General features: G+C 44.2%; 1 protein-coding gene across 1 annotated transcript in view; it reads right to left on the bottom strand.

Moving 5' to 3' along the window:
- Nucleotides 1-1282: 1282 nt before the first annotated feature.
- LOC137250567 (uncharacterized) overlaps nt 1283-22184 on the bottom strand; it is a 70745-nt gene continuing 49843 nt past the window's right edge. The window contains exons 4-6 of the mRNA XM_067783613.1: nt 5801-5883; nt 5617-5736; nt 1283-1559 (exon numbers count right to left, since the gene is read on the bottom strand). Of these exons, the coding sequence (XP_067639714.1) occupies nt 1378-1559; nt 5617-5736; nt 5801-5883 (385 nt within the window). The 3' untranslated portion in view covers nt 1283-1377. The remainder of the gene's footprint in view (nt 1560-5616; nt 5737-5800; nt 5884-22184) is intronic.

The raw sequence follows: 22184 nt of genomic DNA, 5'->3' as shown, positions 1-22184 counted from the left end.
ACAGTAATCCGGCAGCCTGAAGGATCTTTTTATTTCCGGATCAGCACAGTATACCGCAGATCCTACTCCTTCCTCTACTTTGGAACCATCGGTGTACACGTGTATCGCCTCGTCCGCCATTTGCGCACCCTTGCGCCAACCGTCCACCTCAATTGTGGCCTTAAGATCTCCCTCGAAGCGCAGATAGGGAATCAGGTAGTCTGTTCGTCTTGAGATTGATGACGCTATACTACTATGGCCATATGGTCGGTGCTCTAGCTGTCCCGAGGCACCGAGCCTGGTTGCGGTCGTTAATGCATTGTTCTGTGCTACCAGGTCTACAGGTGGAATGTACAGAATGGCATACAGTGCAGCTGTGTGGGTTGTTTTCAGGGCTCCCGTAATGCTAAGCATTGATAGTCTGCATACCCCCTCTAATTTTTTGAGGTATGTTGTTTTTTGTGTGGCTTTCACAAAACCAAACAATAACTCCATAGTATAGAATAGGACTTACAATCGCTCCAAAAACACAATGAGGAAGAGAGGGCGATAGGCCCCCCGTACACCGCAGCATTGGCCCCCCGTACACCGCAGCATTATTTTACATGCATAGAGTGGCGTTGAACTCTTCTTGACCCTCTCCTCCACGTTGAGCTTATATGACAGCTTATTGTCTAGGATGATTCCTAGATATTTTGTGCAAGGTTTCTCCTGTAAGGTCACCCCTCCCAACTTAGGCCTGGTCAAATTTGGGACTTTGTACCTCTTTGTAAACAAGACCATATCCGTCTTCTACGCATTGACTTTCAACCCGACATTACATGCCCAGGTATGAATATCCCGAAGCGCCCGATCCATCAAAGAACTAATCGTTGGAAGGCACTTTTCACTTATGACAATTGCAACGTCATCTGCGTAAGCCGTAAGTACTACGGGCCCCTCATCGAATCGCCTGAGCAGTTGGTTGATGACCAGCGTCCACAGCAGAGGTGATAGCACCCCTCCCTGCGGCGTGCCCCTGTCCGCTGATTTCGTGGCCTCGTACAATCCCCATTGTGATGTAATATTTCTGCAATTTAACATGCAGCCGATCCATGTGATTAAGGCAGGATGTACTTTAATGTAATTAAGACCATCCATAATCGCAAATTTTGCAACATTATTGAAAGCCCCGGCAATGTACAAGAAGACTCCTAGAGCACACTCTTTATATTCCAGGGATTTCTCTATGCTTATTACCACCCTATGCAATGCGGTGTCTAGCCATATCGTACAGTGTCAATAGAATTACCGAACAAACAAATTACAAATGTAAAATATTTCATAATTCTCTATTTTGTAATCAGTTTAAAAAATTTACAGTTTTATAATAAAGTTTCTGACAATTACAAATGAAAACTAGATGTGTATAACAAGCAAAGGTGCTGCAGGCCGTGGTGGGACTTCATAATTTCTGCATTCCCTGTGATAGATTCGGTAGAGTTGATCTACGTCAATCCCTTTCTCCCTTAAATCATCCATGTACATTTGTTCAATCCAACGCCATGGAGTGCAAGATCGTGAATAAACCCAAACGAGTTCTAAATTTTGGAAGAGAAAATAATGTTATAAATATAATAATGATGTAGACGGAAAGTTGATTAAAATGATCTTTATTTCATGAGCTTCACTTTACATCTGATCTAAACCGAAATTCGAATGGAGCTTATGCCAATTTTCAAAGAGTTAACAATTTCGAATAACGGTATCCTTATAACTAATTAAAGTTAACTTCTCTCTTAATACTAAATTAAGAGAACTTAATACTACTTCTAACACAAGCTCATATGTGTATCCTTCTATACATAACTATATATTTATATGTGATTTTTGAATGGCATCTAAAATTATGACTACGTTCGTCCATTTGTGCAGCATTCTTCAAATTTTATTAAAGGTAGAAATGGATTGTTGAACTCTAATCCATTATGTAGACTTTTGGTTCAAAGACTATGTTGAAGATAAGTGTGGGAATGATTTACCCACATCCCTTTTGGAATTTGGTTTGTTAACGAAATTATTACGATGTTCATTGTCATTGTTCTTTCTGCATTCCAATATTTTGTAGAAAAAATAGCTAAAACATATTGCAAATACATAATACACGAAGCCCAACAATACATCTGTCTTTTGCTTATTGTTAATTTGAGAGTTGGTGAAAATCTCATATTAAAAACTTGCCTACCAATTGTTGTTTGAGTTTCTTTTTAGAGCTAACGTGTCAGATTTGAGAACAAGGCTAACGTTAATTTGGGATTTTTAATTAGAATTCCCAAACCCATCACAAACATGATGAATGAACAATGCAGAGAATCAAATTGGGATCCAAATTTTTCTACAACTTTTGAGAATTTTTGTTCTGTTCCTTTCTCGGAAAAATTGCCATTTGAAACTTATTGTAATAGTATTGGCGCTACTTTTGTCCTCTCTGCTATGCTGCCGAAGGCTTCCACAAAATAAATTAAAAGCGCTATTCTGTGCACTTGGACAAATTCACCATCTTGCTTCTTTGTCAAGTTTGACAATTTATGAAGTAGATAAATGCTATTCTATGTAAAAAATAAAAAGCTTTTTCGCTGACAAATTGTCAATAAGTCAAACGCTCTTGATAATTTAATTTATAGGGATAAATTTAAACTAGAATTCTGTTATTGTGCGATCGAGAGAAAATGGAAGAAGATTTATTACTTTTGCTATTATTGTGTGAAGATCCTCCTTGATTGGGTTTTGGGGGTAATTTCTGGGTGGTTTTTGAAACTCCCTCGGGGTCCTCCCTGGGTCATTTGGGGGTCGTTCCGGGATCTTTTCGGAGACTCTCTCGGGGTAATTCGGGTTCTTCCGGGATGGTTTTGGGGAGTCCCCAATGCCCACCAAATTAACCCGAGGGAGTCCCCATAACCATTCGGGAAGGTCCTCCAAATTACCCCAAGGGACCCCGATGAAATCCCCAAAATCATCTCAGAATGTCCCCCAAATGACCCCGAGGAAGTCCCCAAAACCATCCCGGAATGTCTCCCAAATCACCCCAAGGGAGTCTTCATAACCATCCCGGAAGGTACGGCAAATTACCCCCGAAGAAGTCCCCAAAACCATTCCAGAATGTGCCCCAAATGACCCCGAGAGAGTCCCCAAAAAGCTCCCGGAACGACATGCAAATGAACCCGACGGAGTCGCCAAAACCTCCCCGGAAAGATACCGAGGGAGTCCCCATAAACATCCCGGAACGACCCGTAAATGACCCCGAGGGAGTCCCCAAAATGATCCAGGAATAACCCCCAAATGACCCGAGGGAATCCCCAAAGTCATGCCGAAATGACCCCCAAAAATCCAGCGGATTATTTTTTCCTATTCCCATTTCGGGGTTAGCAGCACAAAATGAGATATATCGCTCCAATTGCTCATGCGTAGCACGTTCCACTTTTGATTTCCTTGAAAAAACTATGATTTTAAAATATTTGTTACAAAAAATAATGAACAATATTTACTTATGTTTTTTTCTTACGTTTTTTCCATTTCACGATTCTTGCACTAAACAGCTGATTTCTGTTTACTTTATTTAGTTCACCACAATATGATGAAAAGCACAAGTACTTTGATAAATTATTAAAAATGTATTTGATAAAAATAAGTAGCCATAAAGGAGTAAAAAAATTTAAGAACTTATAAAACTTGTTAATAAAAAGAAAAATAGAAAAGTTTTTGATGAAAACTTGATTTAATTAAAACGAGTACAGATATTTGATAAAAAAAAAATCGAAAAATAACTTTTTTATTTAGAAGTAGTAAAATAAATAAACAAAGAATTTTTTTGGAAATAATTAGTAAACACAAGTAAGGAAGTCTAAGTTCGGGTGAAACCAAACATTACATACCCAGCTGTACACTTGCAATGCTGTTGTTGTTTGTTTTGTGTTCTTAATATTGTTACAAGGCTGCACAATAATATATATGTATGTACATATGGTTCTATTCTGAACTAATTCTTCTTCGAGTTATGGTCCCGAAACTTGGGAAATGAAATGCTATTCATATAAAGCTATTTTTTGCAACGATATGGCTTATTTTATTCGTTCACGACCATTTTAAAAATATTTTATATAAAAGTGGGCGTGGTCCTTTACCGATTTCGTGAATTCTTCTTCAAAGCATTCCTTATAGTAAAGGCAACCTCTCTGCCGAATTTTGTTACTATAGGTTTCACGATTTTTGATTTATGATTAATAATATTTGTAAAATTAATTTTATCACAAGTGGGCGGTACCACGCCCATTTTAAAAAAGTTTTTAAAATTTTCACACGTCAAGTTCCAACATTCTAGGTATATTATTTACGATATAATCAGGATTTTTGTGTTTTCCAAAATGTTATATATATAAAAAGTGGGCGTGGTTACCATCCGATGTCGCACATTTTCAATACCAATCTATTCTGGGTCCAGATATGCTCGTGTACCAAATTTGGTGAATATATCTCAATATTTACTCAAGTTATCGTGTTAACGCATCGACGGACGGACGGACGGACATGGCTCATTCACATTTTTTTCGACACTGATGATTTTGATACGAGTATACGGAAGTCTATATCTATCTCGGTTCCTTTATACCTGTACAACCAGCCGTTATCCAATCAAAGTTATAACACTCTGCGTACAAGTACAGCTGAGTATAAAAACTAAGTAATTTTTTGTAATAAAAAATATAAACAGGTAATTAGTAACAAGAACAAAAAAATTTATAAAATTTGTGAAAATGTAACAAAGTAGAAAGAAGCCTTGATTTCATTAAAATTAGTAAAGAATATTGGTAAAAAAAATTTATTTAAAAGAAGAAAGAAATATGTAAATTTAGAAAAAAACATAAAAATAATTAGTAAAAAACGGCGGGCTCATTCATCCTATTTGACGTCCTCACGGATCGGCCAGATCAACTATACATTGCAATACATTTTAAAATACATGTCCTGTATGTGAGAGAGTCGTATTAGCGTGTGCTCCTATATCTTCTTTACTGCCTTTATGGCATAGGGAATGAGAGTAAGTTGGCGGAAATAATTTTTAGTAAAATAAGAATTTATGTATGTTTGTTTAATGGTGTGTTCAGTTTATACTTATATTTAAGAATTCATGAGCTTAACACCGGCTTATAATAATTGAATTTCAATTATTATGTTTTTTTCTAAGAGAAAGGCTACTGCAGTTTCACCATGTGATTCACGGTTCGAATCCCGGTGAAACCTTTGATAACATTACAAAATTGCCTGATGATGATTACGTTGGCGGTTTTCGAAATGGTCCATCGCAATATGCCAGTAAATGTTTCTTTCTTTTCAGTTTCTCTTAGAAAAAAACATAATAATTGAAATTCAATTATTATAAGGCGATGTTAAGCTCATGAATTCTTAAATATAAGTATAAAATAAGAATTGTATAACTGATTTTCCACCAATAAGAAAACCGCTTCTATTTATATTTATATCGCTCAAATGATCTTGCAGACCATTCGCTTTCGGTGACGAACATGCTTAATAGGGACCTGGTCTGGCGGCGTTCGGACACACACAAAATCGAAATGCTTAGTCAAATCAAAACTTACTAACCAGCGTGCTCTGACGACGATTCAAAATTCTGGCAGGCATAGATGATAAGGAACACTGAATGACTAGTTAGAACTTTGTACCTAAGATTAATCCAATCAATCTCTCCAGTTCCGGGATTAGCTGCAAAATATAAATAAAATTTATAGTTTACATTTCTTAGAAAGATATGATTATAATAACATACCTCTTGGCCAATATGTAATTCGAAATTGTGCTCCACAATTCGAAGGGAATTTAAGTGATCCGACGCTAACAATTGGGGTCTCCCTAGTAATTGTGAAAAAAATGTGTTAAGCTGCTGTGTATATTTTCAAAGTAAACAACAAGAAGAGTATGTGAACGCTACTGCGAGTTTAAAGAGGAAGTGAGACGCCTTTGCAGGAGGAAAAAAGCATAGGCAGAAAGGCATGAGTGTGAGGAGCATGAGCTGTTAGTCACCAGAATGACGCCTGCAAATTTTAGCAAACAAATTCGACGACAGACGAAAAATTCTTAGTCCGGGGTAAAATACTGTCAGAATGAAAACGGTTACCTTTTAACCGATGTTCAGAGAGCACTTAGATTGTGCAGGGAACACTTCTCTGACCTTCCAAATGTAGACAGCGATGTACCTATCGCCCAACTTTGAGCCCGCAATCGATGAACTTATGTTCCTCCACCCGACTATGACGAAATCAGAATATCAATAACCAGATTAAAAAACAACAAGACCTCGGACGATCAGTGACGTAGTGAGGTTTTCTTGCGCCCGGGAAAAATATTTTTTTGGTTTGCCCGCAAAACTGACGTTGAGCAACACCATTAGCTCAGTCAGAATTGGGAAAACCCTCTTCGAGTCGTTCGAAACTAAACGAGGTTTCAGAGAGGGTGACCCTCTATCGTGCGATTTCTTTAATTCGTTGCTGGAGAAAATTATACTAGCTGCAGAATTTAATTGCTCTGGAAAAATCTAATTCTAATCTATCTAATCTAATATCTAATCTAATATATATTATAAATGGCAAAGTTTGGATGTTTGGATGTTTAGATGTTTGGATGTTTGTCCAGACCTTTGTCTCTGTGACTCAATCACGCAAGAACGGCTGGACGGATTTGGATGAAATTTGGCACACATATAGCCAATAGTCCAGAAGGATATACTAGCTATATATTTTTCAAAAGGGGGGAGGTCCCCGCCCCCCACGAACAGTTATAATTTAATTATTATATTTTTTAGTCTTTGCGACTGAATCACGCCAGAACGGCTACACGGATTTTGATGAAATTTGGGACACAGACAGTAGTCTACTAGCGAAATTTTGTTCGAACATGGAAAGAGGGGTGGGGGTCCCACGACCCCTTCGAGCAATTACTTTTTAATAATTTTTACACATAATAACTTTACGTATACTGGCCTTCACCAATATCACAGACTCAATGGGTCAAATAAGTCGAGGGCTTACAAAGTGAGCAGTGACACCCTCCGCTCCCCCCCCCCCCCCTCCCTTTCTACCCCTCTGGTGTAAAACCTATAAATTGTTATAAATCGATATACATTTTCTCCTAAATCAATAGTTTTTGGTATCTGGCACACACAGATCGAGATCTAAACAATTTTGGAAAAACGAGCAGCGGTACTTCTCCTCTCGCCATCCGCCGCCCTCCATCAATTATTTTCATTAGCACGCTTTTGTTAGCTTTACCTGTATGTTTATTTGTAAATCTTCATTCGCTCCAACGCGCCTGATGCCTCATTAAAATGGTTCTACAATTAGCTTCGCCTTATTTGTAATCCCGTTGGGGTCATATCGAGACCCTTCCGGGATCATTTTTGGATGGTTTTCGGGATGCGTCCGGGATCCCGCCGGGGTCATTTCGGGACTTTTTCGGGATAATTTTGGGACCCTTCCGGGATCATTTCTGTATAGTTTTCGGGATCCCGTCGAGGTTATTTTGGGATATTTTAGGGACTATTCCGGTATCATTTCGGGACTTTTTCGCGAACATTTAGGGACCTTTCCGGCAACATTTCTGGATGGGTTTCGGCATCCGTTCGGCATCCAGTCAGGGTATTTTCGGGATCATTTGGGTACCTTTGAGAGATATATTCTTGATGGTTTCCGGGATCATTACGGGACTTTTTCGGGGTCATTTTAGGTCCCTTCCGCCATTATTTCTGGATGGTTTTCGGGATCCGTCCGGGATCCCGTCGGGGTCATTTCGCGACTTTTTCGGGATCATTTGGGGTCCCTTCCGGCATCATTTCTGGTTGGTTTTCGGGATCCGTTCGGGATCATTTCGGGACTATTAGGGGATCATTTGAAGACCTTTCCGGCATCCTTTCTGCATAGCTTCCGGGATTCGTCGGCGATCATTTCAGGACTATTAGGAGATCATTTGAAGACCTTTCCGGCATCATTTCTGCATAGTTTCCGGGATCCGTCGGGGATCTCGACGGGGTCATTTCGGGATCATTTCTGCATAGTTTCCGGGATTCGTCCGAGATACCGTCGGGGTCATTTCGGGACTTTTTCTCGACTAATACGGGATCATTTGGGGACCCTTTCGGCATCATTTCTGGATGGATTTCGGTATCCGTCCGGGATTCCGTCAGGGTAATTTCGGGACAAATAGGGGATCATTTTAAGACCTTTCCGGCATCATTTCTGCATAGTTTCCTGGATCCGTCGGGGCTCTCGACGGGGTAATTTCGGGATTATTTCCGGATCATTTGGGGCACCTACCGGGATCACATCTGGATGGTTTTTAGTATCCGTCCGGGATCCCGTCGCGATCATTTCGAGACTTTTTCGGGATCATTTGGGGTACCTACCGGCATCATTTCTGGATGGTTTTCGGTATCCGTCCGGGATGCCGTCGGGGTCATTTCGGGACTTTTTCGGGATCATTTGGGGTCCCTTCCGGCATCATTTCTGGATGGTTTTCGGTATCCGTCCGGGATCCCTTCGGGGTCATTTCGGAACATTTTCGGAATTTTTTGGGGTCACTTCCGGCATCATTTCTGGATGGTTTTCGGGATACCGTCGGGGTAATTTGAGGGCGTCATTTCTGGATGGTTTTAGGAATCCGTCCGGGATCCCTACGTGGTCATTTTGGGACTATTTCGGGATCAGTTTGGGGTACCTACCAGCATAATTTCTGGATCCCGTCGAGGTCACTTCGGGACTTTTTCTCGACTGATACGGGCTCAAATGGGGACCCTTCCGGCATCATTTTTGGATGGTTTTCGGGATACCGTCGGGGTAATTTTAGGGCGTCATTTCTGGATGGTTTTAGGAATCCGTCCGGGATCCCTACGGGGTCATTTTGGGACTATTTCGGGATCATTTTGGGGTACCTACCGGCATCATTTCTAGATGGTTTTCGGTATCCGTCAAGGATCCCGTCGGGGTCATTTCGGAACTTTTTCGGGATTTTTTGAGGTCTCTTCCGGCATCATTTCTGGATGGCTTTCGGTATCCGTCCGGGATCCCGTCTGGGTGAATTCGGGAGTTTTTTGGGATTTTTTGGGGTCCCTTCCGGCGTTATTTCTGGGGGTTTTGGGGATACCGTCGGGGTAGTTTCAGGACTTCTTCGAGATCATTTGGGGACCCTTCCGGCATCATTTCTGGATGGTTGTCGGGATCCGTGCGGGATCTCGTCGGGGTCATATGGGGACTTTTTCGGGATCGTTTGGGGGCTCTTCCGGCATCATTTCTGGATGGTTTTCGGGATCCGTCCGGGATATCGTCGGGGTCATTTGGGGACTTTTTCGGGATCATTTGGGGGCTCTTCCGGCATCATTTCTGGATGATTTTCGGGATCCGTCCGGGATCTCGTCGGGGTCATTTGGGGACTTTTTCGGGATCATTTTGGGGCTCATCCGGCATCATTTCTGGATGTTTTTTGGGATTCGTCCGGGATCCCGTCGGGGTCATTTCGGGACTTTTTCTCGACTAATACGGGATCATTTGCGGACCCTTTCGGCATAATTTCTGGATAGTTTTTGGAATCCTTTCGGGATCCCGTCAGGGTCATTTCTGTTTTTTTTCGGGATCATTTAAGGATGGCTTTCAGGATTCGTCCGGGAGCCCGTCAGGGTAATTTCTGGACTTTTCCGAGACTATTTCGGGATCATTTTGGGACCTTCCCAAGAACATTTCTGGATGGATTTCGGGATTTGTCCGGGATGCCCTCAGGGTCATTTTGGGACTATTAGGTGAGCATTTGAGGACCATTCCGGCATCACTTCTGGATGGTTTTCGGTATCCGTTCAGATTCCCGTCGAAATAATTGCGGGACTTTTTCGGGATCATTGGGGTCCCTTCCGGCATCATTTCTGGATGGTTTTTGGGATTCGTCCGGCATCCCGTCGGGGTAATTTCGGGATTTTTTCTCGACTAATACGGGATCATTTGCGGGCCCTTTCGGTATCATTTCTGGATAGTTGTCGGGATCCGTTCGGGATCCCGTCAGGGTCTTTTCGGAACTATTGGGAGATCATTTGAGGACCTTTCCGGCATCATTTCTGGTTAGTTTTCGGGATCCTTTCCGGGTCCCATCAGGGTCATTTCGGGACTTTTTCGGCATCATTTAAGATTGGTTTTCAGGATTCGTCCGGGATCCGGCAGGGTAATTTCTGGACTTTTCCCAGACTATTTCGAGATAATTTTGGGACCCTCCCAAGATCATTTGTGGATGGATTTCGGGATCTGTCCGGGATGCCGTCAGGGTCATTTTGGGAGTATTAGGTGATCATTTGAGGACCTTTTCGGCATCACTTCTGGATGGTTTTCGGTATCCGCTCAGGATCCCGTCGGAATTATTGCGTGACTTTTTCGGGATCATTTGGTGTCCCTTCCGGCATCATTTCTGGATGGTGTTTGGGATTCGTCCGGTATCCCGTCGGGTTCATTTCGGGACTTTTTCTCGACTAATACGGGATCATTTGCGGGCCCTTTCGGCATCATTTCTAGATAGTTGTCGGGATCCGTTCGGGATCCCGTCAGGGTCTTTTCGGAACTATTAGGTGATCATTTGAGGACATTTCCGGCATCATTTCTGGATAGTTTTCGGGATCCTTTCGGGGTCCAGTCAGGGTCATTTCGGGACTTTTTCGGGATCGTTTAGAGATGGCTTTCAAGATTCGCCCGGGAACCGTCAGGGTAATTTCTGAACTTTTCCGAGACTATTTCGGAATAATTTTGGGACCTTCCCAAGATCATTTCTGGATGGATTTTGGGATCAGTCCGGGATGCCGTCAGGGTCATTTTGGTATTAGGTGATCATTTGAGGACCTTTCCGGCATCACTTCTGGATGGTTTTCGGTATCCGATCAGGATCCCCTCGGAATCATTGCGGGAATTTGTCGGGATCATTTGGGGTCCCTCCCAAGATCATTTTTGGATGGATTTCGGGATCTGTCCGGGATCCCGTCAGGGTCATTTAGGGGTGCGTTCGAGATCCCGTCAGGGTCATTTCGGGACTTCTTCGGGACTATATCGGGATCATTTCTGGATGGTTTATGGGATCCGTCCATGACCCCTTAAGGGTCATTTCGGGACTATTAGGTGATCATTTGAGGACCTTTCCGGCATCACTTCTGGATGATTTTCGGTATCCGTTCGGGATCCCGTCGGAATCAATGCGGGACTTTTACGGAATCATTTGGGATTCCTTCCGGCATCATTTCTGGATGGTTTTCGGGATTTGTCCGGGATCCCGTCGGGGTTATTTCGGGACCTTTTCGGGGCTAATACGGGATCATTTGGGGATCCTCTAGGGGTCGTTTCGTGACTTTTTCTGTATTATTTCGGGATCATTTTGGGACCCTTTCGGCATAATTTCTTAATGGTTTGCCGGATCCATCAGGGTCATTTCGGGACCATTTTGGGATCATTTGGGGACCCTTCCGAGATCATTTCTGGATCCGTCCGGGATGCCGTAGGAGCCATTTCGGGATTTTTTGTTACTTTTCCGGGATAGTTTTTGCACCCTTCCGGGATCATTTCTGGATCTGTGCGGGATCTCATCTGGGCCAATTCCGGACTATTTCGGGATCACTTTGGAATCCTTCGGGAATCATTTCTGTATGGTTTTCGCGATCCATCGTGGATCCCCTCGGAGCCATTTCGGAACTTTTTCTGGAGTTAGTCGGGATAATTTAGGGACCCTTCCTGGATATTTTCTGGATGGTTTTTGAGATCCGCCCGGGAGCCCGTCAGGGTAATTTAGGAACCTTTTCGGGATCATTTTGGAACACCTTCAGGGATCATTTCTGTGTGGTTCTCTGGATACGTCTAGAATCGTTTCGCTCTCATTTCGGGTTTTTTTGGGACTATTCGGGGAACTTTTGGAGACCCTTTCGGGGCATTTATGGATGGTTTTCGGGATCCGTACGCGATAGCGTTGGGGTCATATCGTAACTTTTTCTGGATAATTTCGGGATCATTTGGGATCCTATCAGGTTATCAGCTCATTTATTTCTTTTTTTTACTCAATTACAAAAATAAAATGCATTAGACAGAAAACAAAATTTTAAACAGATAATAAGCAGGCTAACGCGAATAGCCCATATATTTAAAATTTTCCTTGCGGACGGGGCCGCGGGTAAAGGCTAGTCTAATATATATTATAAATGGCAAAGTTTGGATGTGAAGATGTTTGGATGTTTGGATGTTTAGATGTTTGGATGTTTGGATGTTTGGATGTTTGGATGTTTGTCCAGACGTTTGTCTTTGTGACTCAATCACGCAAGAACGGCTGGACCGATTTGGATGAAATTTTGCACACATATAGCCAATAGTCTAGAAGGATCTACTAGCTATATATTTTTCAAAAGGGGCGTGGCCTCCGCCCCCTAGGAACAGTTATAATTTAATTATTATATTTTTTCGTCTTTGCGACTGAATCACGCCAGAATGGCTACACGGATTTTGATGAAATTTGGGACACAGACAGTAGTCTACTAGCGAAATTTTGTTCGAATATGGAAAGAGGGGTGGGGTCCCACGACCCCTTCGAGAAATTATTTTTCAATAATTTTTACACATTATAACTTTACGTATACTGGCCTTCACCAACATCACAGACTCAAGGGGTCAAATAAGTCGAGGGCTTACAAAGTAAGCAGTGACACCCTCCGCCCGCCCCCTTTATCTCCCCCTCTGGTGTAAAATCTATAAATTGTTATAACTCAATATAAATTTTCTCCTAAATCAATAGTTTTTGATATCTGGTACATGCAGAACGAGATCTAGACAATTTTGGAGGAACGATCAGTGGTCCTCTCCTCTACTCCCGCCATCCGCCCTCCATCAATTGTTTTTATTAGCACGCTTTTATTAGCTTTACCTGTATGTTTCTATGTAACTTTTTATTCGCTCCAATGCGCCTGCTGCCTTATTAACATGGTTTTATAATTAGCTTCACCTTATTTGTAATCCCGTAAGGGTCATATCGAGACCCTTCCGGGATGATTTCTGTATGGTTTTCGGGATCGGTCCGGGATTACGCCGGGGTAATTTCGGGACTTTTTCGGGACTATTTGGGGATCATTTTGGGACCCTTCCGGGATCATTTCTGTATAGTTTTCGGGATCCGTCCGGGATCCCGTCGGGGTTATTTTGGGACATTTTCGGGACTATTCCGGAATCATTTCGGGACTATTTCGCGATCATTTGGGGACCCTTCCGGCATCATTTCTGGATGGTTTTCGGGATCCGTCCGGGATCCCGTCTGTGTACTTTCGGGATCATTTGCGTAACTTCGAGAGATAAATTCTTGATGGTTCCCGGATCATTACGGGACTTTTTCGGGTTTATTTTGGGTCCCTTTAGGCATCATTTCTGGATGGTCCTCGGGATTCGTCCGGCATCCCGTCGGGGTCATTTCGGGACTTTTTCGCGGCTAATACGGGATCATTCGGCATCATTTCTGGATGGTTTTCGGGATCCGTCCGGGATCTCGTCGGGGTCATTTGGGGACTTTTTCTGGATCATTTGGGGCTCTTCCGGCACCATTTCTGGATGGTTTTGGGGATCCGTCCGGGATCTCGTGAGGGTCATTTGGGGACTTTTTCGGGATCATTTGGGGGCTCTTCCGGCATCATTTCTGGATGGTTTTCGGGATCCGTCCAGGATCTCGTCGGGTCATTTGGGGACTTTTTCGGGATCATTTGGGGGCTCTTCCGGCATCATTTCTGAATGGTTTTCGGGATCCGTCCGGGATCTCGCCGGGGTCATTTGGGGACTTTTTCGGGATCATTTTGGGGCTCTTCCGGCATCATTTCTGGATGGTTTTCGGGATCCGTCCGGGATCTCGTCGGGGTCATTTGGGGACTTTTTCGGGATCATTTGGGGGCTCTTCCGGCATCATTTCTGGATGGTTTTCGGGATCCGTCCAGGATCTCGTCGGGTCATTTGGGGACTTTTTCGGGATCATTTGGGGGCTCTTCCGGCACCATTTCTGGATGGTTTTCGGGATCCGTCCGGGATCTCGCCGGGGTCATTTGGGGACTTTTTCGGGATCATTTGGGGGCTCTTCCGGCACCATTTTTGGATGGATTTCGGGATCCGTCCGGGATCTCGTCGGGGTCATTTGGGGACTTTTTCGGGATCATTTGAGGGCTCTTCCGGCATCATTTCTGGATGGTTTTCGGGATCCGTCCAGGATCTCGTCGGGTCATTTGGGGACTTTTTCGGGATCATTTGGGGGCTCTTCCGGCATCATTTCTGGATGGTTTTCGGGATCCGTCCGGGATCTCGCCGGGGTCATTTGGGGACTTTTTCGGGATCATTTTGGGGCTCTTCCGGCATCATTTCTGGATGGTTTTCGGGATCCGTACGGGATCCCGTCGGGGTCATTTCGGGAATTTTTCGCGACTAATACGGGATCATTTGGGAACCCTTTCGGCATCATTTCTGAATGGTTTCGGGATCCGTCCGGGATCCCATCAGGGTAATTTCGGGACTATTAGGGTATCATTTGGGAACCATTCCGGCATCATTTCTGGATAATTTTCGGGATCCGTCCGAGATGCCGACGAGGTCATTTCTGGACTATTTCGGGGCTAATACGGGATCATTTGAGGATCCTCTAAGGGTCGTTTCGTGACTTTTTCTGTTTTATTTCGGGATCATTTGGGGACCCTTCCGGCATAATTTCTTGATGGTTTGCCGGATGTTGTTGTTGTTGTTGTTGAAGAGATTTACAAGGTTTGCCGGATCCATCAGGGTCATTTCGGGACCTTTCCGGCATCATTTCTGGATAATTTTCATTATCCGTCCGGGATTCCCACGAGGTCATTTCGGGATTATTTTGGGATCATTTGGGATACCTACCGGCATCATTTCTGGATGGTTATTGAGATTCGTCCGGGATCCCGTCGGGGTTATTTCGGGACTTTTTCTCGACTAATACGAGATCATTTGCGGACCCTTTCGGCATCATTTGTGGATAGTTGTCGGGATCCCGTCACGGTCATTTCGGGACTATTAGGGGATCATTTGAGGACCTTTCCGGCATCATTTCTGGATAGCTTTCGGAATCCTTTCGGGATCCCGTCAGGGTCATTTCGGGGCTTTTTCGGGATCATTTAAGGATGGATTTCGGGATTTGTCCGGGATGCCGTCAGGGTCATTTTGGGACTATTAGGTGAGCATTTGAAGACCTTTCCGGCATCAATTCCTAATGGTTTTCGGTATCCGTTCAGGATCCCGTCGGAATAATTGCGGGACTTTTTCGGGATCATTGTGGTCCCTTCCGACATCATTTCTGGATGGTTTTTGGGATTCGTCCGGCATCCCGTCGGGGTCATTTCGGGACTTTTTCTCAACTAATACGGGATCATTTGCGGGCCCTTTCGGTATCATTTCTGGATAGTTGTCGGGATCCGTTCGGGATCCCGTCAGGGTCTTTTCGGAACTATTGGGAGATCATTTGAGGACCTTTCCGGCATCATTTCTGGTTAGTTTTAGGGATCCTTTCCGGGTCCCATCAGGGTCATTTCGGGACTTTTTCGGCATCATTTAAGGCTGGTTTTCAGGATTCGTCTGGGATCCCGTCAGGGTAATTTCTGGACTTTTCCGAGACTATTTCGGGATAATTTTGGGACCCTGCCAAGATCATTTCTAGATGGATTTCGGGATCTGTCCGGGATGCCGTCAGGGTAATTTTGGGACTATTAGGTGAGCATTTGAAGACCTTTCCGGCATCACTTCTGGATGGTTTTCGGTATCCGTTCAGGATCCCGTCGGAATAATTGCGGGACTTTTTCGGGATCATTTGGTGTCCCTTCCGGCATCATTTCTGGATGGTTTTTGGGATTCGTCCGGCATCCCGTCGGGGTCATTTCGGGACTTTTTCTCGATTAATACGGGATCATTTGCGGGTTCTTTCGGCATCATTTCTAGATAGTTGTCGGGATCCGTTCGTGATCCCGTCAGGGTCTTTTCGGAACTATTAGGAGATCATTTGAGGACCTTTCCGGCATCATTTCTGGATAGTTTTCGGGATCTTTTCGGGGTCCAGTCATGGTCATTTCGGGACTTTTTCGGGATCATTTAGAGATGGCTTTCAGGATTCGTCCGGGAACCCGTCAGGGTAATTTCTGAACTTTTCCGAGACTATTTCGGGATAATTTTGGGACCTTCCCAAGATCATTTCTGGATGGATTTCGGGATTTGTCCGGGATCCCGTCGGGGTTATTTCGGGAACTTTTCGGAGCTAATACGGGATCATTTGGGGATCCTTCCGGAATCATTTCTGTATGGTCTTCGCGATCCGTCGTGGATCCCCTCGGAGCCATTTCGGAACTTTTTCTGGAGTATGTCGGGATAATTTAGGGACCCTTCCTGGATATTTTCTGGATGGTTTTTGAGATCCGCCCGTGAGCCCGTCAGGGTCATTTCGGAACCTTTTCGGGATCATTTTGGAACACCTTCAGGGATCATTTCTGCGTGGTTCTCTGTATACGTCTAGAATCGTGTCGCTGTCATTTTGAGTTTTTTTGGGACTATTCGGGGAACTTTTGGATGCCCTTTCGGGGCATTTCTGGATGGTTTTCGGGATCCGTCCGCGATAGCGTGGGGGTCATTTCGTTGCTTTTTCTGGATAATTTCGGGATCATTTGGGATCCTATCAGGTTATCAGCTCAATTAGTTCTTTTTTTTACTCAATTACAAAAATAAAATGCATTAGACAGAAAACAAAATTTTAAACAGATAATAAGCAGGCTAACGCGAATAGCCCATATATTTAAATTTCTCCTTGCGGACGGGGCCGCGGGTAAAGGCTAGTATATTATAAATGGGAAAGTTTGGATGTTAAGATGTTTGGATGTTTGGATGTTTGGATGTTTGTCCAGACGTTTGTCTTTGTGACTCAATCACGCAAGAACGGCTGGACCGATTTGGATGAAATTTTGCACACACATAGCCAATAGTCTTGAAGGATCTACTAGTGGTCTACCGTGGTCCCCGCCCCCTAGGAACAGTTATAATTTAATTATTATATTTTTTCGTCTTTGCGACAGAATCACCCCAGAATGGCTACACGGATTTTGATGAAATTTGGGACACAGACAATAGTCTACTAGCGAAATTATTTTCGAACATGGAAAGAGGGGCGGGGGTCCCACGACCCCTTCGAGAAATTATTTTTCAATAATTTTTACACATTATAACTTTACGTATACTGGCCTTCACCAATATCACAGACAAAAGGGGTCAAATAAGTCGAGGGCTTACAAAGTAAGCAGTGACACCCTCCGCCCGCCCCCCTTTATCACCACCTCTGGTCTAAAATCTATAAATTGTTATAACTCAATATAAATTTTCTCCTAAATCAATAGTTTTTGGTATCTGGTACTTACAGAACGAGATCTAGACAATTTTGGAGGAACGATCAGTCGTTCTCTCCCCTACTCCCGCCATCCGTCCCCATCAATTGTTTTTATTAGCACGCTTTTATTAGCTTTACCTGTATGTTTCTATGTAACTTTTTATTCGCTCCAATGCGCCTGCTGCCTTATTAACATGGTTTTATCATTATCTTCACCTTATTTGTAATCCCGTAAGGGTCATATCGAGACCCTTCCGGGATCATTTCTGGATGGTTTTCGGGATCGGTCCGGGACTACGCCGGGGTAATTTCGGGACTTTTTCGGGACTATTTCGGGATCATTTTGGGACCCTTCCGGGATCATTTCTGTATAGTTTTCGGGATCCGTCCGGGATCCCGTCGGGGTCATTTCGGGAATTTTTCGCGACTAATACCGGATCATTTGGGAACCCTTTCGGTATCATTTCTGGATGGTTTTCGGGATCCGTCCGGGATCCCATCAGGGTAATTTCGGGACTATTAGGGGATCATTTGGGAACCTTTCCGGCATCATTTCTGGAAAATTTTCGGGATCCGTCCGGGATGCCGACGAGTTCATTTCGGGACTATTTCGGGATCATTTGGGATACCTACCGGCATCATTTCTGGATGGTTTTTGGGTTTCGTCCGGGATCCTATCGTGGTCATTTCGGGACTTTTTCTCAACTAATACGGGATCATTTGCGGACTCTTTCGGCATAATTTCTGGATAGTTGTCGGGATCCCGTCACGGTCATTTCGGGACTATTAGGGGATCATTTGAGGACCTTTCCGGCATCATTTCTGAATTGTTTTCGGAATCCTTTCGGGATCCCGTCAGGGTCATTTTGGGACTTTTTCGGGGCTAATACGGGATCATTTGGGGATCCTCTAGGGGTCGTTTCGTGACTTTTTCTGTTTTATTTCGGGATCATTTGGGGACCCTTCCGGCATAATTTCTTGATGGTTTGCCGGATCCATCAGGGTCATTTCGGGATCATTTTGGGATCATTTGGGGACCCTTCCGAGATCATTTCTGGATCCGTCCGGTCGGGATTTTTTTTTACTTTTCCGGGATAGTTTTTGGATCCTTCCGGGATCATTTCTGGATCTGTGCGGGATCCCATCTGGGTCATTTCCGGACTATTTCGGGATCATTTTGAGATGCTTCCGGAATCATTTCTGTATCGTTTTCGCGATCCGTCGTTGATTCCCTTGGAGCCATTTCGGAACTTTTTCTGGAGTATGTCGGGGTCATTTGGGTACTTTTTCGGGATCATTTGGGGGCTCTTCCGGCATCATTTCTGTATGGCTTTCGGGATCCGTCCGGGATCCCGTCGGGGTCATTTCGGGACTTTTTCTCGACTAATACGGGATCATTTGGGGACCCTTTCGACATCATTTCTGGATAGTTTTCGGGATCCGTCCGGGATGCCGTCGGGGTCATTTCGGGACTATTTCGGGATCATTTGGGGTACCTACCGGCATCATTTCTGGATGGTTTTCGGTATCCGTCCGGGATTTCGTCGGGGTCATTTGGGGACCTTTTCGGGATCATTTGGGGCTCTTCTGGCATCATTTCTGGATGGTTTTCGGGATCCGTCCGGGATGCCGTCGGGGTCATTTCGGGACTTTTTCGCGACTAATACGGGGTCATTTGGGAACCCTTTCGGCATCATTTCTGGATGGTTTTCGGGATCCGTCCGGGATCCCATCAGGGTAATTTCGGGACTATTAGGGGATCCTTTGTGGACATTTCCGGCATCATTTCTGGATAATTTTCGGTATCCGTCCGGAATACCGACGAGGTCATTTCGGGATTATTTCGGGATCATTTGGGATACCTACCGGCATCTTTTCTGGATGGTTTTTGGGATTCTTCCGGGATCCCGTCGGGGTTATTTCGGGACTTTTCTCGACTAATACGGGATCATTTGCGCACCCTTTCGGCATCATCTCTGGATAGTTGTCGGGATCCGTTCGGGATCCCGTCACGGTCAATTCGGGACTATTAGGGGGTCATTTGAGGACCTTTCCGGCATCATTTCTGGATAGTCTTCGGAATCCTTTCGGGATCCCGTCAGGGTCATTTCGGGGCTTTTTCGGGATCATTTAAGAATGGCTTTCAGGATTCGTCCGGGAACCCGTCAGGGTAATTTCTGGACTTTTCCGAGACTATTTCGGGATCATTTTGGGACCTTCCCAAGATCATTTCTGGATGGATTTCGGGATTTGTCCGGGATGCCGTCAGGGTCATTTTGGGACTATTAGGTGAGCATTTGAAGACCTTTCCGGCATCACTTCTGGATGGTTTTCGGTATCCGTTCTGGATCCCGTCGGAATAATTGCGGGACTTTTTCGGGATCATTGGGACCCCAATCCGACATCATTTCTGGATGGTTTTTGGGATTCGTCCGGCATCCCGTCGGGGTCATTTCTGGACTTTTTCTCGACTAATACGGGATCATTTGCGGGCCCTTTCGGTATCATTTCTGGATAGTTGTTGGGATCCGTTCGGGATCCCGTCAGGGTCTTTTCTGAACTATTGGGAGATCATTTGAGGACCTTTCCGGCATCATTTCTGGTTAGTTTTCGGGATCCTTTCCGGTTCCCATCAGGGTCATTTCCGGACTTTTTCGGCATCATTTAAGATTGGTTTTCAGGATTCGTCCGGGATCCCGTCAGGGTAATTTCTGGACTTTTCCGAGACTATTTCGGGATAATTTTGGGACCTTCCCAAGATCATTTCTGGATGGATTTCGGGATCAGTCCGGGATGCCGTCAGGGTCATTTTGGTATTAGGTGATCACTTGAGGACCTTCCCGGCATCACTTCTGGATGGTTTTCGGTATCCGATCAGGATCCCGTCGGAATCATTGCGGGACTTTTTCGGGATCATTTGGGGTCCCTCCCAAGATCATTTCTGAATGGATTTCGGGATCTGTCCGGGATCCCGTCAGGGTCATTTAGGGGTGCGTTCGAGATCCCGTCAGGGTCATTTCGGGGCTTCTTCGGGACTATATCTGGATCATTTCTGGATGGTTTATGGGATCCGTCCATGACCCCTTAAGGGTCATTTCGGGACTATTAGGTGATCATTTGAGGACCTTTCCGGCATCACTTCTGGATGATTTTCGGTATCCGTTCGGGATCCCGTCGAAATCAATGCGGGACTTTTTCGGAATCATTTGGGATTCCTTCCGGCATCATTTCTGAATGGTTTTCGGGATTTGTCCGGGATCCCGTCGGGGTTATTTCGGGACCTTTTCGGGGCTAATATGGGATCATTTGGGGATCCTCTAGGGGTCGTTTCGTGACTTTTTCTGAATTATTTCGGGAACATTTTGGGACCCTTTCGGCATAAATTCTTGATGGTTTGCCGGATCCATCAGGGTCATTTCGGGATCATTTTGGGCTCATTTGGGGACTCTTCCGAGATCATTTCTGGATCCTTCCGCGATGCCGTAGGAGCCATTTCGGGATTTTTTGTTACTTTTCCGGGATAGTTTTTGCACCCTTCCGGGATCATTTCTGGATCTGTGCGGGATCCGTCCGCGATAGCGTGGTGGTCATTTCGTAGCTTTTTCTGGATAATTTCGGGATCATTTGGGATCCTATCTGGTTATCAGCTCATTTAGTTCTTTTTTTTACTCAATTATAAAAATAAAATGCATTAGACAGAAAACAAAATTTTAAACATATAATAAGCAGGCTAACGCGAATAGCCCATATATTTAAATTTCTCCTTGCGGACGGGGCCGCGGGTAAAGGCTAGTATATATTATAAATGGGAAAGTTTGGATGTTTGGATGTCCAGACGTTTGACTTTGTGCCTCAATCACGCAAGAACGGTTGAACAGATTTGGATGAAATTTGGCACACATATAGCCAATTTTCTAGAAGGATCTACTAGCTATATATTTTTCAAAAGGGGGGAGGTCCTCGCCCCCTAGGAACAGTTATAATTTAGTTATTATATTTTTTCGTATTTGTGACTGAATCACGCCAGAACGGCTACACAGATTTTGATGAAATTTGGGACGCAGACAATAGTCTGCTAGCGAAATTTTTTTCGAACATGGAAAGGGGGTGGCGGTCCCACGACCCCTTCGAAAAACTACTTTTTAATAATTTTTACACATTATAACTTTAACTTTACTGACCTTCACCAATAATACAACTCAATAGGTCAAATAAGTCGAGGGCTTACAAAATGAGCAGTGACTCTCTCCGTCGCCTCTCCCCCTTCTCACCCTCTTTGGTCTAAAATCTATAAATTGTTATAACTCAATATAAATGTTCTCCTAAATCAATAATTTTTGGTATCTGGCTCATACAGATCGAGATCTAAACAATTTTGGAAAAACGATCGGTGGTGCTCTCCGTCTCTTCCCGCCATCCGCCCTCCTTCGATTGTTTTTATTAGCACGCTTTTATTAGTTATACCTGTATGTTTCTTTGTAACTTTTCATTCGCTCCAATGCGCCTGCTGCCCTATTAACATGGTTTTATAGTTAGCTTCACCTTATTTGTAATCCCGTTAGGGTCATATATAGACCCTTCCGGGATAATTTCTGGATGGTTTTTGGAATCCGTCCGGGATCCTGCCGGGGTCATTTCGGAACTTTTTCGGGATTATTTTGGGATCACTTTGAGACTCTTCCGGGATCATTTCTGTATAGTTTTCTGGATCCGTCCGGGATCCCATCGGGGTTATTTTGGGATATTTT

Source organism: Eurosta solidaginis, chromosome 1 (genome assembly GCF_040869045.1).
Source record: "Eurosta solidaginis isolate ZX-2024a chromosome 1, ASM4086904v1, whole genome shotgun sequence".
NCBI classification, from domain to species: domain Eukaryota; kingdom Metazoa; phylum Arthropoda; class Insecta; order Diptera; family Tephritidae; genus Eurosta; species Eurosta solidaginis.
This window is presented reverse-complemented; position numbering and strand designations above follow the sequence as displayed.